The sequence below is a fragment of the Haliotis rubra genome, unplaced genomic scaffold (genome assembly GCF_003918875.1).
Source record: "Haliotis rubra isolate DU_JTF1 unplaced genomic scaffold, ASM391887v1 Scf112, whole genome shotgun sequence".
Classification (NCBI taxonomy): Eukaryota; Metazoa; Mollusca; class Gastropoda; order Lepetellida; family Haliotidae; genus Haliotis; species Haliotis rubra.
In genome coordinates, this window is record NW_025765026.1 from 81,470 (window position 1) to 97,902 (window position 16,433).

Consider the following 16,433-nt stretch of genomic DNA (forward strand, 5'->3'; position numbering starts at 1 on the left):
TATGTTTGGATGTGCACAATGTTTGTTAAACAAGTCCAGTCAGGCAGTTCCCAGATAGCATTCGGACATTGGCTCACCGTTTGCAATGTTGGCAAAACCATTGCCAACGTTGGGCCAAAGACTGAATGCTATCTGGGTTGTGGCAATATTTGTCGAGTATTTTAGGGCAAACAGTATCCGTACTTTTAGCAGAGTAAGATGGATACATTTTTGAAGATTTCAATTTTTTTACCACTTATATTTTTAAGGTCTGTCATGCAGTTGTTTTTGTAAATCTCAGACCAGCATGGAAGGCTCAGCTGAACGCCTACAGGATCGAGGCCTCCTGGAAGTTGGGCAGCTGGGATAAACTGGAGATGTTCTGTCACGGAGAAACTCACCGGCGGAACTGGGCAGTTGGAGTGGGCCGTGTTCTGCTGGCAGCTAAAGACAAGGTAAGCCCATTCCCACTGGGCTGACGTGGAACCCTGCCAATAATATGGTAGATTGTGCTTGTCGATTATATGAAGAGAAGCAGTTTATTCAAGGGGTTGTAGGACCCACCCTACCTAGCAATAGCTTTCCATCAACTGGCTTCCATCAACCTACTTAATCCTGTATACTATGTGTTATCAACCTCTTCTATTGTATAAACAACTCAATTCTGCCTCATCCTTCGTATACTGTCCAAACATCTCATGTTTATATATCACCCAAAATTACTTCTCATGTATAACCTGCTTGACAACGACATTAGAATATATGTCGAAACGTCACCTATACAGAATAAAGAGGTGAGGTGAAATTGGTGTTAACTTTGTGCTTGAGAATATTTCACTCATATGACGACGTGCATGTGTGTGTGTGTGTGTATGTGCGGCTGCTTGTACTAGCCCAGACTTAAGCTTGTTTTATAGTGCTAGCCCACTGAGATACCATGCCGCAGTGAAGCATGAATACCCCACTCAGACACATTATACTGACTCCGAACCGACCAGTCCTTGATGTACCCATTAATGCCGAGCGCCAGGCAGGGACCAACAAGAACCATATTTTAACGTGTTTGGTATGACGCGGTCTGGGATCGAACCCGCGACCTTCCGCTATACAGAAAAAAGAAGTTGAATATCCATAAAAATAGTCCTCATCCTTCAATAGCTTTTGTTGATCCTCAATGCTGCTGTACCATATGTTATATTTGGGATTGCTCTTTCTTAGTAAAGTACAGATTCTGGTTCTTCTGCTGTTGGATGTTGAAGACATTGATTTGAAATCCTTGTTATTATATTTTCAGGGTTCGATATACCCCATATATTAGCGTGCCATGACATTGTAAATATTGAAATGGCTCGGATAAATATGTTCCCGGTGCCCTTACGGCACACCTAATTTTTTATAGACATAACCTTTAGTCATTTAATCCCCAAAACAAAATGACAAACAAGCAAAAACATTTATTGACTTTATCGCCCAGGAAATCATCCTTCAATTATGATGGATGATATAAAGAAATCTGGTTGTTTTTCCATTTAGAATGATGGGAGTACTGATAGTTTGGTTATTGAAGAGGAAATTGTGTATGTTCTTCTGAAACAGAAGACATATCAGTGATAACAGAAAACAGGTTATATTTGTTGTGTACTAAAGTACTGTCGGAAATGCTAGAAAAATGCTTTTTGACTGTTATTTAAAATTCAGAGGTATTACAGTTACTTAAATAACAAATATCACTTCAAGAAACATCTACCTAATGTAGACAGAGGGAATAAATTTTGAGACATGCTCTAAAATGTGATTTTACTGATGAAAATACCAAAAACTTAGAAAAATAAGGGTAGTGGGACGTTATTTGATACAAACATTAACTGCCTGTGTTACGCCATCAGCATGCACGGTATCGACAGGTGAAATTGACACCTGAGCACACACCGGGCAAGGGTCATCTCAATATATGTTTTCTGCAAAATGTTGAATATGTGTACGATAGTATAATGATCGGTTATGTAAGGGATCATTTGTGTATGTGTATTTGTTTTGAAATAAACATACAATTACTGTACACTGGAAAGAATCCCATCACTTGTGTTATCTTATCGATTGATTGTAGAAATGTGCAACGCTTTTAATAAATGTTTTGCATGTCAACAGTACATTTCATTGAAAAAATATGGATATAATTCGGTCAGTTTCATCTAGTTGTGAACATTGGCCATAGATTTAACGGGAAGTCACTGGTGTAGCTTCTTTAGAATATATATATTTTCTTCTCATAAAGTTTGTAGACCGCCCGTCTAAGCACTCCCTTGTCAAAGTTGTCAAGGATGGTTTTACGTCCCGGTTTTGCATTTGAGATGGTCCCTCTCTTGTCTGATTTGTTTACAATATTGTAAACTTGTTGGTAAGGCATGCCAACAGCTCTACAAGTTCTGTAATACACATTTTCTAAACTAATGAAAGGTTTACCTCTGTCTTTTTTAAGCAGAAAAAAACTATAAACCTTTACAACAATTGACTGCAAATCGTTGGCCATAGTGGACGCTGTGATAAAGATGTGCATGCATGACGGGAAACTTATTTATCAAGACTTAACATTTATATTAATATTTCTTCAATAAAGAAACGATAATTAAGTAAAGTAACACAAACATTCAACATTTATTTGTTTAGGAAAAACGTTAATTCATATTTTTATTCCACCTGTATTATTAGCATAAATGTAAAGACTATTTCAGATTTCTGTTGTTGAACTCTGAAAAAATCTTAAGTTGCTGTTTTGGTACCAAATTCTCTCCTGTAAACTGCCCTTTAAATGCATGGGAATGTTAAATCGGTTGAAATAAAAATTAAGTAGACAATAGACGAGTTGATATATTGACAACATAGTAAATGTATCACCTTTATAAAGATATTAAGGCTAAAAAGCATTTTTCTAGCATTTCCGACAGTACTTTAACAAGAAATTTCAAGAGATCATCATCATTGCTACAGTTATTTATTCTAAAAACATGTGGGCACACTTGATTTCTGAAAGGCACATTTAAAATATTTTCCTGGTGCCCAAAGGCACACTTAGAAAAAAAAGTATTTCTATCCCTGATTTTTTCAAAAACTGAATTAGGGTGACATCAGTGAATCATTTTATAATCCTTAAGCCGAAAGAGAAATACAGCATCTCAAGAACATTAATAGTGTAATGTTCTCAACTGCATCAGTTTTTCACTGATCGATATAGCATCTCAGTGAGCAATATCTCGGCAGGGGACTCCGGAAATGGGTTTCACTCAATTTCACCATGTACAGAACTGAACGCTTTGAGCACTAGTCTACCATTGCCCCTGTAGCATCTCAGACTGTAGTATGAAGTTATAAGGATGACACCACGTTGCTTGTCCCTGCAGAAGGAGGAAGAGTTCTGTAAGCAGCTGGAGATAGTTCGACGTGAGCAGATGGGACCTCTGTCTGCTGCCAGCATGGAGATGGGTTCATACCACCGAGGATATGAGAATATTTGCAGGTAACCTACGGGATCAGACTAATATCAGTGTCTAAACGCAACGGGGCTCACTGTCTGACTGCCAGCGAAACTGGTGTCATGGTTACAGATACATGTAGCAAAAGAATCGAGGGTCCCACTTCGCCTTCCCAGACTATTGTATGGTACCAGTAATGAGCACAGATACAGCAAATCAAAATCAGCTCCAAATGAAGGTTGTTCTTGTTGAAAAATAATTATTAACATCTTGAACAACTTTGTTTGAGAAAGCATGGCCTGGTTCAGTGTTTTTGAGAATGTTTGCAATCTGAAGCCCAAGCAAGTTGCTTCATTCATCAGTCAATATTCAGGATGTAAGCATAAAGTATCATTGTTGGAGACACCCACAAAATATGTCAAATCATGAGAATCAGTGGATTGTATGTTCTTTGGTTTGGTTGATATATTTTGCTTCAGTTACATCTGTTGTTTGAATTTCAGTGTCTGTAGCCGAACTTCTGCATTGGCTGTTTATGTTTCAGGCTGCATATGTTGAACGAGATCGAGCAGGTGATGAGAGTGTTGCGGGACTTCCCTGTACACTGTGTGGACTCAGGAGACTCTGCTGCCAAGATGGCACCTGAAGAGCTGATCAAGCAGTGGCAGGACCGCATACAGATGTGTCAGGTAGGGGCAGGACCACATACAGAAGTGTCAGGAGGGGCAGGACCGCATACAGATGTGTCAGGTAGGGGCAGGACCGCATACAGGTGGGGGCAGGACCACATACAGGAGGGGCAGGACCGCATACAGATGTGTCAGGTAGGGGCAGGACCGCATACAGGTGGGGGCAGGACCACATACAGAAGTGTCAGGAGGGGCAGGACCGCATACAGATGTGTCAGGTAGGGGCAGGACCGCATACAGGTGGGGGCAGGACCGCATACAGATGTGTCAGGTAGGGGCAGGACCGCATACAGATGTGTCAGGTAGGGGCAGGACCGCATACAGATGTGTCAGGTAGGGGCAGGACCGCATACAGATGTGTCAGGTAGGGGCAGGACCACATACAGATGTGTCAGGTGGGGGCAGGACCACATACAGATGTGTCAGGTAGGGGCAGGACCGAATACAGGTGGGGGCAGGACCGCATACAGAAGTGTCAGGTGGGGGCAGGACTGCATACAGATGTGTCAGGTGGGGGCAGGACTACATACAGAAGTGTCAGGTGGGGGCAGGACTGCATACAGAAGTGTCAGGTGGGGGCAGGACTGCATACAGATGTGTCAGGTGGGGGCAGGACTACATACAGATGTGTCAGGTGGGGGCAGGACCACATACAGATGTGTCAGGTGGGGGCAGGACCGCATACAGATGTGTCAGGTAGGGGCAGGACCGCATACAGATGTGTCAGGTGGGGGCAGGACCGCATACAGATGTGTCAGGTTTGGGCAGGACTGCATACAGATGTGTCAGGTAGGGGCATGACCGCATACAGATGTGTCAGGTGGGGGCAGGACCGCATACAGAAGTGTCAGGTTTGGGCAGGACTGCATACAGATGTGTCAGGTAGGGGCAGGACCGCATACAGATGTGTCAGGTAGGGGCAGGACTAAATACTGGATCACTACTGGACGCTTTCAGACCATCTGCAACTTAGCAGAAAATATATTCTATCATTGAATTGACTCTCATGGTACACAGCCTTATTGATACTGTTGATGTTTTAAGCAGCCTTCACACGGCAAACTAAAGATTGACAACACATGTTGTCAAACTTTCGTGTCATTTGAGCGCCATCTCTCTATCGGTGCGATCACAAGACAATTTCATTGACTGCGATTAGTTGTTTCTGAACAACATGAGTTTGACAAGACTTCACATGTCAAACAACACCGAAAGTTTGATGGAAAAGTTGGTGAGAATAGAGACCGATCTGAAATTGGTGTTGGTGGCGAGTTGTTGAATGTTCACACTCTCAAACTCGAGTTTTGACAACATGTGTTGTCCAACTTAAGTTTGCCGTGAGAAGGCCACTTTAGTGATTTCAAACTACAAACTACAGGGATGGCAATTTCCGCTGATCCGGATTTTACTTGAAATTGTTCAATTGTGAATCGTCTAAATCCATTAAGAAACCCTCAACTCGATGACACAATATTAACTTTTCAGCTGAAAATGGATTTTCCTGTTGCCAATCCCTGATTGTGGCATGCAGATAATTCAGTTGTACAGGATGTAGAGGGTAGGAACTCCATGTCTTGCCATGAGTTATTCTTAAGATTTGTTTTACAGATATTTTTTGTGTTAAATATGTGTGTATTTGAATCATATTTCATGACTTCAGTCATCTTTCCGAATCCAAGACCCTATCCTGACCTTGAGACGGACCCTGTTGACCCTGTGTCAGTCGGACCATGACCTCAGCACCATGGTGGGCAAGTCGTGGCTCTGGAGCACCAAAGTGGCCAGGAAGTAAGTTGCAACATCACAATCATAACACCAGTAAGTCTCAAAGTCATAACCCCAGTAGGTCACCACATCACAGTCATAACCCCAGTAGGTCACCACATCACAGTCATAACACCAGTAGGTCACCACATCACAGTCATAACACCAGTAGGTCACCACATCACAGTCATAACACCAGTAGGTCACCACATCACAGTCATAACACCAGTAGGTCACCACATCACAGTCATAACACCAGTAGGTCACGACATCAAAGTCATAACACCAGTAGGTCACCACATCACTGTCATAACACCAGTAGGTCACCACACTGCAGTCATAACGCCAGGAAAAATGAACGCTCTTCACTGAAATGTACCTTTTGCACTGTAAACGTCATCTCTAAGAAAAATAACTTCACATGCTTGTTTCCACCAATGATGGCACACCAGCTATTGTATAAACATTGTCTTCTCAGTACATGTGGGAATAAGTTGGAAATGCTACTTTCAGCAGTCTTTTAAATCTATCACAGGAAAGTCACCATAGGTCCACACATGCAGGGAATCAAACCCAGATCGTTTCCAGAATCAGCAAGCTCTTTAACCTTCATGGCTACCCTTCAGTATTATGCAAGACAATTCCACCCACAGCAAGCAAACTTTGTAAAGTGAAACATAGTTACAGTGCTCTGGAGAATTATTGACGTATTTTATTATATATGTTCTTTATGTTCTTTCAGATCAGCGTATCTCCAGACGGCATACACCTGTCTCCTGCAAGCCAGCACCTTCAGTCTGCCCGAGTTCTTCCTGGAGAAGGCAAAATGGCTCTGGGAAAAGGTAGATCCCTGTTTCTACTCATTACTACTGCTCACTCTCAGGTTTGGATTCCATGCTGTATAGGCCCCCAGTACCTTGTGCGTGTCATCCAAGACCATGGAGAATGATCCGTTGCTGATACTGTTTAACAATGGTAATCCCTGCTGTCAAGGCCCCAGTACCTTGTATGTTCCATGGAGAATGATCCGTGATACTGTTTAACAATGGTAATCCCTGGCCACATTAGTTCCAGGATGCTGAGTTATAGCTGGAAAATTGCTGATTGAAACGATTTATTAATTGAATGATCTGTTTTGGGCACCATACCAGTTGTTTGATTTTGCATACGTTTCTCTATTTAGTCAGACCAAACGCAAAGATTGATATGTAGGGTAAGGAACAAAGACTTTGTATTGTGGTCTATATTGCTGAGTGCGGCGTAAAACTATACTCACTCACTCACTCACTCTATTGTGGTCTGATATATGTTCAAGTATTGTTCGGGGCGGTGGAGTAGTCTAGTGGTTAAAGCGTTGGCTAGTCACGCCGAAGACCCGGGTTCGAATCCCCACATGGGTACAATGAGTGAAGCCCATTTCTGGTGTCCCCCGCCGTGATATTGCTGGAATATTGCTAAAAGCGGCGTAAAACCAAACTCAGTCAGTCAGTTAGTCAGTCAAGTATTGTTCCAACCTGAATGGCAGATCTTCTTTAGTGACTAAATACATTGCAGTATTCCTAGGTGAGAATTACGTCGACTAAAAGGGGATGGTATGAGATGGCCAGGATCTAATCAGAAAGATGTTTCAAGTCAGAAATGACTATATATTTTCAGTTTCTCAGTGTGCTGTGTTTGTGTTGTCAGGGCAACAATGATGAGGCTCTTACGTGTTTGGAGAAAGGTATTTCTGTCAACTTCAACAACATGTCCCAGCTGAAGATGGACAACTCAGATGAAGGCAAGCAGAAGAAGAAGACATATGCTCAAGTAAGTGTCCACAGATTGAGGTAGTGAGGTAGTGGATGCCTTTTGAAAAAAGGTGCCAAGGGTTTGGGGCAACATTCCTTAGTATATGTGGATCCTATTGTCTCTTAGCAAATATCACTAACTTGCTCTAGTTACAATTGACTGATCAGTCAAACTGTTAGTCTTTATACAAGTCAAGGCAATGGGGTAGCCTTGTGGTTGAAGCGTTCGCTCGTCGCGCCAAAGACCCAGGTTCGATTCCCACATGGGTACAATGTTTGAAGCCCATTTCTGTTGTCCCCTGCAGTGATGTTGCTGGAATATTGCTAAAAGTGGCATAAAACTAAACTCACTCATTTACTCACTCACTCTATGCCAGGTTATTTTATTCATTCTACCAAGGGATTAGGGTACCTAGTGGTTAAAGCGGCTATTCGAAGATTCTTCCCCATAAATGTCCCATTTCTGGTGTCCCCATTATTGCTGGAATATTGCTGCGGCGTAAAACTAAACTCAGTCAGTCAGTCTGTCATTCTACCAAAGGGAAATTCTCATAAGTCAATTCACTGATACAAGCTAAATTACTTTCAAACCACAGCAGGGGCGGTGGGGTAGCCTAATGGTTAAAGCGTTGGCTCGTCACGCCAAAGACCCGGGTTCGAATCCCCTCATGGGCACAATGTGTGAAGCCATTTCTGGTGTCCCCCGCCGTGATGTTGCTGGAATATTGCTAAAATCGGCGTAAAACTAAACTCAGTCAGTCAGTCAGTCAGTCAAACCACAGTACATACCTGACTTATATAAAACAACAATCATGCAAACGATCAGCCTATAGTACTCTCCAATGCCAAGCTGACATGTTCACTGACTGTGTGTACATTGCCAGGGCTTGTTGCTGTATGGGCGTTACAGCGAGGACACCTCCAGTCTGGAGAGCAATGCCATCATGAAGCAGTACAAGGATGTGATCGACATCTACCCCAGGTGGGAGGATGGCCACTTCTACCTGGCCAAGTATTATGACAAGATCATGATGGCTCTCATTGATGACAAGGAGAAGCCAGAGAAACAGGGGTAGGTATCTCGCTCCACATTCACACGAGCCACTCTGGTCCGATCAGGTTGTTGGAGTTACCTATGTAATGGAGTAGAGAAATTATGCAGTCATTGTCACCCACAACCATATCTTGATGCATACAGTTTATGAAACAATTTATCCATATCGTATTGAGTGGTAGTTCTGTTAAATTAAATATTTGAACACGATTTGAACTGTCACTTTAGACACTTCTAACCATTATGGATTCCTGCCACTGTTGACCCGTGAAGGTCCGGGTTAGAATGAGCCTTCAGTAACCCATGCTTGTCGTAAGAGATGACTAACGGGTTAGATGAGTCAGGCTCACTGACTTGGTTGACACATGTCATCGGTTCCCAATTACGCAGATCGATGCTCATGCTATTGATCACTGGATTGTCTGGACCAGACTCGATTATTTACAGACCGCCGCCATATAGCTGGAATATTGCTGAGTGCGTTGTAAAACTTAACTCACTCACTCACTCCTGCCACTGTAGGCTGAGGTCATGTTCATCAGATGTAGCTCTAAGGTCTTCAGTGCCAGGTGTTTGTGGCTTGAGAGGGTAGATAACTCTTGTCACTGTGGCTTCAGAGGCCTTAGCAACCAAAATATATGACTTGAGTAACGTGCGTAGATAACTCTCTTCAGTGGCTCCTGCAATCTAAGGTAAAATTTCATGACCAGCTCCATGATTATACTGACAGCTGACCAATCTATGGTAACTGAACTACTGCTTCATTTATTATTTCTTGCATTTTGGAATTGTCAAAAATAACATGAGAACTTGTCTTTAGTTCAGTGTTTTAACATGAAATGTCAAACCTTAATAAACATTTACTTGAAAGTGTGCTAACGCTCTTCTACTTTATTTGTGTACCATCACAGAGAGTTCATCATCTACGTGGTGAAGTTCTTCGGCCAGTCGCTGCAGTACGGCAACCAATACATCTACCAGTCCATGCCACGCCTCCTCAGTCTCTGGCTAGACTACGGCACCACAGTCGTCGAGTCTGAGAAGAAGGAACGTGGGAAGAACTCACAGAAACTGCAGGCACAGCGAACCATTCTCAGCAGAATCAACAAGGTTTGCATCAGTGTGCATTATAAATCTACATTGTTTATATTAGTACAGATCCCTTTAAGTCCAGATAGGAATTGGTCTTCAGCAACAAGAGGTGACTAACACGGTCAGGTTGTCTGGCCTGCTGACTTAGTTAATACATGTCATTGTGTCCCAATTCATGTAATGTAAAAAATGTTTAACATTGTCCTATTATCAAGATGTCACTGAAGAAAGAGCTAGAGTGATTTCCTCACCCTGGCATGGCTGTAAGTTCTTTTAAAGGAAGAATGGTTGATATTGGAAACTATTTCCATGCATTGCTGTGATGCTGAGCAAGTATGCCAGTAAGTTTGCCAACAGGTATGGTTCCACACTGAAGGTATCCTAAACAGGTGTGATTCTACTCTGATATGATGCTAAAAAGTACGTTCCACTGTCACAGATTATCTCTTCACTGGGTCGTCAGCTGCAGCCGTACCAGTTCTTCACAGCCTTCCCCCAGCTAATCTCGTATCTGCCACGCCCACCCTGATGTGTTTCAACAGTTACAGGTGTGTGACTGTAGGGACTCCTGTTTTGTCAGCTGCTTCCACAGGCCAGCAACTAGATATATAACAACTGTTTGCTGTTACTCTATTTCCCTGAACAAGGCTTTAAATATAAAGATGTTGAAACTACACAACAGAATACACACCCACACCCACACCCCCACACCCACACCCCACACCCCACACCCACACCCACACCCCACACCCACACACCCACACCCACACCCACCCCCACACCCACACCCACACCCAACACCCAACACCCCACATCCCACACCACACCCCACACCCACACCCCACATCCCACATCCACACCCCACACCCCACACCCCACACCCACACCCACACCCACACCCCACATCCCACATCCCACACCCCAGAAAAGTATGTTCAAAAGGCTACAAAAATAGATCTTTAAGTATTCGGAAAGTTAGTGAGAGTAATAAGAATTATCTGTACCTTACATTCTTTGATGTTATCTTCAGAGACAATATATTTTAGAAATGATTGGTTCAAGGATATCATATCTCATTTGTTACAAAAAGTGTGTATATTGTATTGTCTTATAAATACCACTATGCATGTTTTCTCCACATGGGTACAGGACCTGATTTCTGCCAGTGTTGCTGGAATGCTGTACCCCAAACTCAGCAGGCCATGTGTATATGTTGATGGCCACTATGTGTTTTCTCCCAGGACCTGATTGGTGGGTGTCACCCACAGCAGGCCATGTGGATGTTGATAAAAAAGGTGGGTGAACTCCTTCTTGTTAAAGTTAGGTTAGGTGGTAAACATTGCCAATCCACAGTAGCATGACACATCGACAGATTTGGGTCTACACATTCCATTCCTTTGTAGGATTTGACTTTTACAACCTGAACAACTGTATTTATTTCAGCTTGGGTTTATCACATTTTTGGTTGTCCAATATTCTTGTGTTCTAATTGTACATCTCCTCACAGGAGAGAATCATCCTCCAGTTCTTTTGCCTGGGATCCTGCTAATGATCAGGTCATTGAAAGCGCTCCAGCTTTGGCCATAATGTGTGTGATGCAGATCTTGTCAACATGCTGTTCTGCAGCCTGTTGTGGACACTGTAGCCACTCTCAACACCCAAATGAGTTGCACCTTAATCTCAATAGAAGAGACTTCATATGGTTTTGCTTAGTGGTGGTCCAATTAATTGAAACAATTGAAGATTGGTCGCAGTGACCAAACGACCATACAATCAATCACATTTTCTCATAATCAAACATAAACAATTTTGGAGCTACTGTTTTAATGTTCGAAACACTTGACGATGGAACATACCTTAGAAATTGTCAGGGCCTGAAAACGTGTTTGATTCCTAGAAAACTCAGTTCACCTACTGAAAATTCATCACTGAATATTTCTTTGAAAATTTGGAAGTTTATGTTCATGATATATTAATCATCACTTTAGATCGGCAAGTTGCATCATTTTACATTGCATTTGACATTTGAAAATGCAATTTGCAATGTTTTTGAATAAAAGATTGTACAATAAATAAACTCTTTTATTTACTATACGGCCCCTACCTCACGGAGTTACTCCCCGCTAAGCATGCTGATCCAACTGGAGTAGCTCCTAGACCCGTATCATCATTCCTTCTGCTGTCACTGCCATGAACAGACGCATGAGCCGCATACAGTGTCGATAGAGCTGAGCTTTCTGAGAAAGAAAAACGACTATGTCTGAGACACCACCTGTATGTATGGTCTTTATTTGTCTATGAAAAGGAACAGTAAAGCTTTACAGTTGGTTGTTTCATAATTGTGACTTTGTATTCATTATATTCACGCGAACTTTCCCGTGGTTTACGATCGTGTTGCTCTGCCATGGCGGGAAGTTTAGCGCCATGTGGTCGATATTATTGCGCATTGAACCAACTATTACTTTCGTGGTAGCCTTCACGTATTTTTCAATGTTTTCACGTGTGTATATGCTGCTGGTCCCGTTAGCTACATGCTTGCGTGTTTGCTTTTCAGGCATTTTCATCCTGTTCGGTCTGTGGACAGAACATTCCACGGGCCGACAGGCATGACCAGTCGTCGCCTGTCTAGAAAAAGACTGGCCATGACGCTGACACGTGTCCGATATGTCTTGGGTTTTCCCGGGCCCAAAAGCGGGGCGGACGGACACGCTATTTTACAAAGAGATGCGTGAGGGCGGTGGGGAACTGACGCGGGTCCCCGTCTCAGACTAAGAGACAGTCATGTAAGGGAAAAAATCCCGAAGCCCAACCCCTCTCCCACTAGTACTGGTGGTTTTGATATGACACTAATGGACAAATTGTTTCAGCAGCATATGGACTCTGTGAAGTCCCTCGTTCAGGAGTCTGTTGGAGGTCTCCGGCAGGAGTTCTCGCCACTTCGGACGGGGCGGAGTGTCAGGGTGGGATCGCCGGGCTCGGCTTCGATCCCTCAGCCTTGAGGCGCTCTGTAGACCCGCTGCCTCTGGATTCGGTCCCGGACGCTGCTGCCCCGGGAGGGAGGTGCTCCCAGTCCCTCTCTCGAGTTGGCGCAGGGACGGTTGAGTATTCCTGGTGTTCCGGTCCCTGCGCACTCCGCCCCATGAGAGCCGGAGGCACCAGTTCTGCCTGGTCTGCCCCCAGCGTCTCGGGACCGGGGTCCGTGCACGCGCTTCCAGGCGCCGGCGGGAGCGCTCTGTCTGCTCTTCCCTCTCTGTGCCTTACGCCAGGCCCAGCCCACCGGTCGGGGTTAGGAGTCCTCTTCGGAGGAGGGCCCAGCCTCTGACTTCGGGCTCGGGCGCCGAGTCGATGGAGCTTGGGGAGGTAGAGGAGCATGACGGTGGTTTCCGTTTTGCTTCGGCTCTGCGGGAGGTCCGGCAAAGAATTGCCGAGGGCCTACCCCAAGCCGCGGTGCCTGTTGGCCGCTCGGACTCGGCTGAGTTCCGCTTGCCAGGCGAGACGCAGCTCCGCATTCTGCCTTCGTTGGTTCAGGACGTGGTCGAGCCCCTCTTGTCTGGTACCCGTGTTCGGTTCGACTTGCCGGATTTAGTACGGAGGTACCAACTTGGGGAGGACTCCTCTGTTCGTTGTTCCCATCGCGTTGGCGAGTGCGTGTTCACTTCCATCGCCTCTGGGGAGGCTCGCTTCCTCCGAGCAGCTCGGCTGCTCGGCAAGGGCCCTCACTCCACCGCTTGCCCTCGGGCGGCTCCTCGCGCACGGCGTGCACCGGACCCACGAGGAGGTCTACTGGAACGCGATACAGCAGGTCAGGGTGTGGTGGTCCATGAGGCCTACCTCCTTGATTCAGAGGTCGGCCCTGAGGCGGAGGGCATGCTGGCGACGCTTACGCCGCGATGTCGTGCTGCTCCGTCCAGCTCTCGGAAGTGCAGGCCCACCTCGCCAGCGACTCTTTTGCGGTCTGCTGCGTCGGCGGTGATGTGCGCGCGAGTCATGGGGATGCGCAGGCTGTGGCTGTCGACGCCTCGGTACTCGGCAGCGGCGCGAGCAGACCTTGCTGGCCCTCCCTTTCCGCCTGGGGAGCCGACCCTCTTCCAGGGGCACAGCAGGTCATTCGGGGAGGCTGCAGCTGCAGTGACCTCCTTCAAGGACTCTAAGGCCTTGTTGGAGCACCCGGCGGTGTCTCACCGCGCACTCCCATTCCACCTTCCTCCGCCGGGTGCAGCCTACACCCGAGTCTGCCGGCTGGCTTCGACCGCTGGTAGGTAGGCGGAGGAGCAGGTCCGCTCAAGGGTAGGGGCAAGGAGCAGTCCTCGACTAGCTCCCAGCTCGCGGCGCTGGAGGTCTGCCCGACCTCCGTTAACCCATCAGGCTGCCGCTCAAGCCGTGTCACACCCAGTCAGCTCCGCTGCTCGGGACAACGACGCCGCTCCTACCCCATATCCCAGTGGGAGGTCGCCTCTCTCTATTCCTGCCGGAATGGGAGAAGGCTACCAACAATGCTTGGGTGCTGGCCACGGTCAGCATCGGCCATTTACCGGCCAGGGGCGAGGTCCGCCCGACTTCACCGGCATATGCCGCACTCCGATGCCGTCATGTCAGGCAAGGGCACATATTAGCGCGACGAAGTTCAGGCTCTGCTGGACAAGTCCGCAATCGGCGCATTCCACCGGGAGAGGAACAGGCGGGGATTTTACTCCACGTACTTCCTCGTCGAAGAAAGACGGCGGGTTCCGTCCCCATTCTCAACCTCAAGGGTTGAATCGCATGCTAAGAAGTACCATCGCTTCGAGATTGAGACACTGGGCTTCGGTGATCTCATCTGTTCAGCCCTGCGATTGGCTCACGCCAATCGACCTAAAGGATGCGATATCTGCATGTGCCCATGCATCCCTCGTTCAAGCAGTACCTTCAGTTCTCTTCGACGGGATGTATTACCAATTCAGGGTGCTCCCCTTCGGCATATCGACTGCCCCAAGGGTGTTCACCAAGCTCATGTTAGTCCTCCGCTACCCTGGCTGCTCGCGCAAGAAGGAAGGCGTTGTTACCCTTACCTCGGCGACACTGGTTGCTCGAGCACTAACACAGCCAGCGGCAGTCCAGATGCTACTCACACAGTGATAGACATACTAACTCGACTGGGGTGGATAATCAACCTCAAGAAATCCGACCTGGTACCCACCCAGGACTTGGTTTTTCTTGGAGCGCCGATTCAAAACGAACAAGGATCTCGTTCCTTGTCGCCCGAACGGATCACCAGAGTTCGGAGATGGTATCTTCGTTCCTCTCCAGCCCCAGGCACCAGCACCGGACTTGGCTCCGTCTACCAAGCCATATGAAGGCGCATCGATCTCCCAGTAGTGTGGCGGGCACGCGGTTGAGGATGCGTCCTATACATGCAGCTTTGGCTCGGCTGTGGACTCACCGGGAGGATCTGGAGCGCAGTCTCACAGTCCCCGAAAGTGGTTGACACCTCACCTTCAGTGGTGGACAAATGTCGGGAATCTCACCAGGGGATCCCCTTTGGAAATCGGCGCCAGCTCTCACAGTTCAGACCGAGCGCGCCCCTCACGGCTGGGGGTGTTCTGGCAGTCTGTCGGCGCCGGACTCTGGTCCGGAAGTCGAGCCCACCTTCACATCAACGTGTTGGAACTGAGAGCTGTGCGGTTGGTATTCGGCGCTTCAGAGAGCATGTCCTGTATGGCCAGGTAGTCCGCCTTCAGTTGGACAACCAGACGCGCCATGTCGTATATCCTGAAGCAGGGGAGGCACGGTGTCCCCAGCGCCCGGGAGGCGGGGACTTTTCCTCTGGTGCGATCAGTGCGACTGTCAGGTACTTCCCTGTTTATCTCCGGGAGCACATGCGCTCGCCCGGATCCTGGCCCCGCACGCAGTGGATGCCTCGACAGGCAGATTTTTCAGAGTAATCTGCCCAGTTATACGGGTCGCTCCAGGTGGATCTGTTTGGCGTCCGGCGGGCGCATCAGACACCGTGTTCTGCTCTCGGATACCGGACCCAGGGGCGTTGGCTGCCGACGCCTTCCTGCTGGATTGGACGGGCAAAGTGCTCTCATGCGTCCCCGCCGCTACCACTCATTCCCCGTGGTCCTTTCACAGCTGTCCACCCAGCCAGCTCAGCTACTTGTGCTACTGGCACCGCTTTGGCCACAGAGCTGGTTTCCGTAATTCTCAGGTTTCTGGCTCAGCCTCCTGTTCTATTACCTTTCTGACGGACATTCTCACTCAGAAACGAGCTTCCACCCAAATCCACGGATTCAGTGGGTGGCTTGGCCTCTGTCAGGTCTAGCCTCGAGGCACGGAATTCCTGCAGCAGTTGCAGACACAATTCTACCGAGGCGGATTCACAAACGCTCAGCACGAGGATAGGTGGTCCCGCTATGCGCCGGTGTTCAGATAGGGGCATTGCAGATCCCTTTTCTGCGGATTTAGTCCGCAAGTATTGGAGTTTTTACAAGCTCGCTTGGAAGAAGGCCTCAGCGCTTCACCATTGCATTAGCTACTCCACGCTATTTCCACTTTTCACACCCTGTCGATGGTGCTCTTCTGGGGCAGAACCCTCTCGTACAGCGCTTTCTTGCTG

General features: G+C 46.9%; 1 protein-coding gene across 1 annotated transcript in view; it reads left to right on the forward strand.

The window, feature by feature from the left end:
• The window catches only part of LOC124289838 (serine/threonine-protein kinase ATR-like), a 65,749-nt gene extending 50,578 nt beyond the window's left edge, over positions 1–15,171 (forward strand). The window contains 16 exon segments of the mRNA XM_046726517.1: positions 281–434; positions 3,378–3,493; positions 3,994–4,138; positions 5,799–5,926; positions 6,645–6,744; positions 7,589–7,711; positions 8,577–8,764; positions 9,658–9,856; positions 10,278–10,339; positions 10,341–10,386; positions 11,080–11,133; positions 12,706–12,798; positions 13,019–13,198; positions 13,367–13,640; positions 13,872–14,051; positions 15,125–15,171. Coding sequence (XP_046582473.1) covers positions 281–434; positions 3,378–3,493; positions 3,994–4,138; positions 5,799–5,926; positions 6,645–6,744; positions 7,589–7,711; positions 8,577–8,764; positions 9,658–9,856; positions 10,278–10,339; positions 10,341–10,386; positions 11,080–11,133; positions 12,706–12,798; positions 13,019–13,198; positions 13,367–13,640; positions 13,872–14,051; positions 15,125–15,171 — 2,089 coding nt within the window.
• The last annotated feature ends 1,262 nt before the right edge of the window (positions 15,172–16,433 follow it).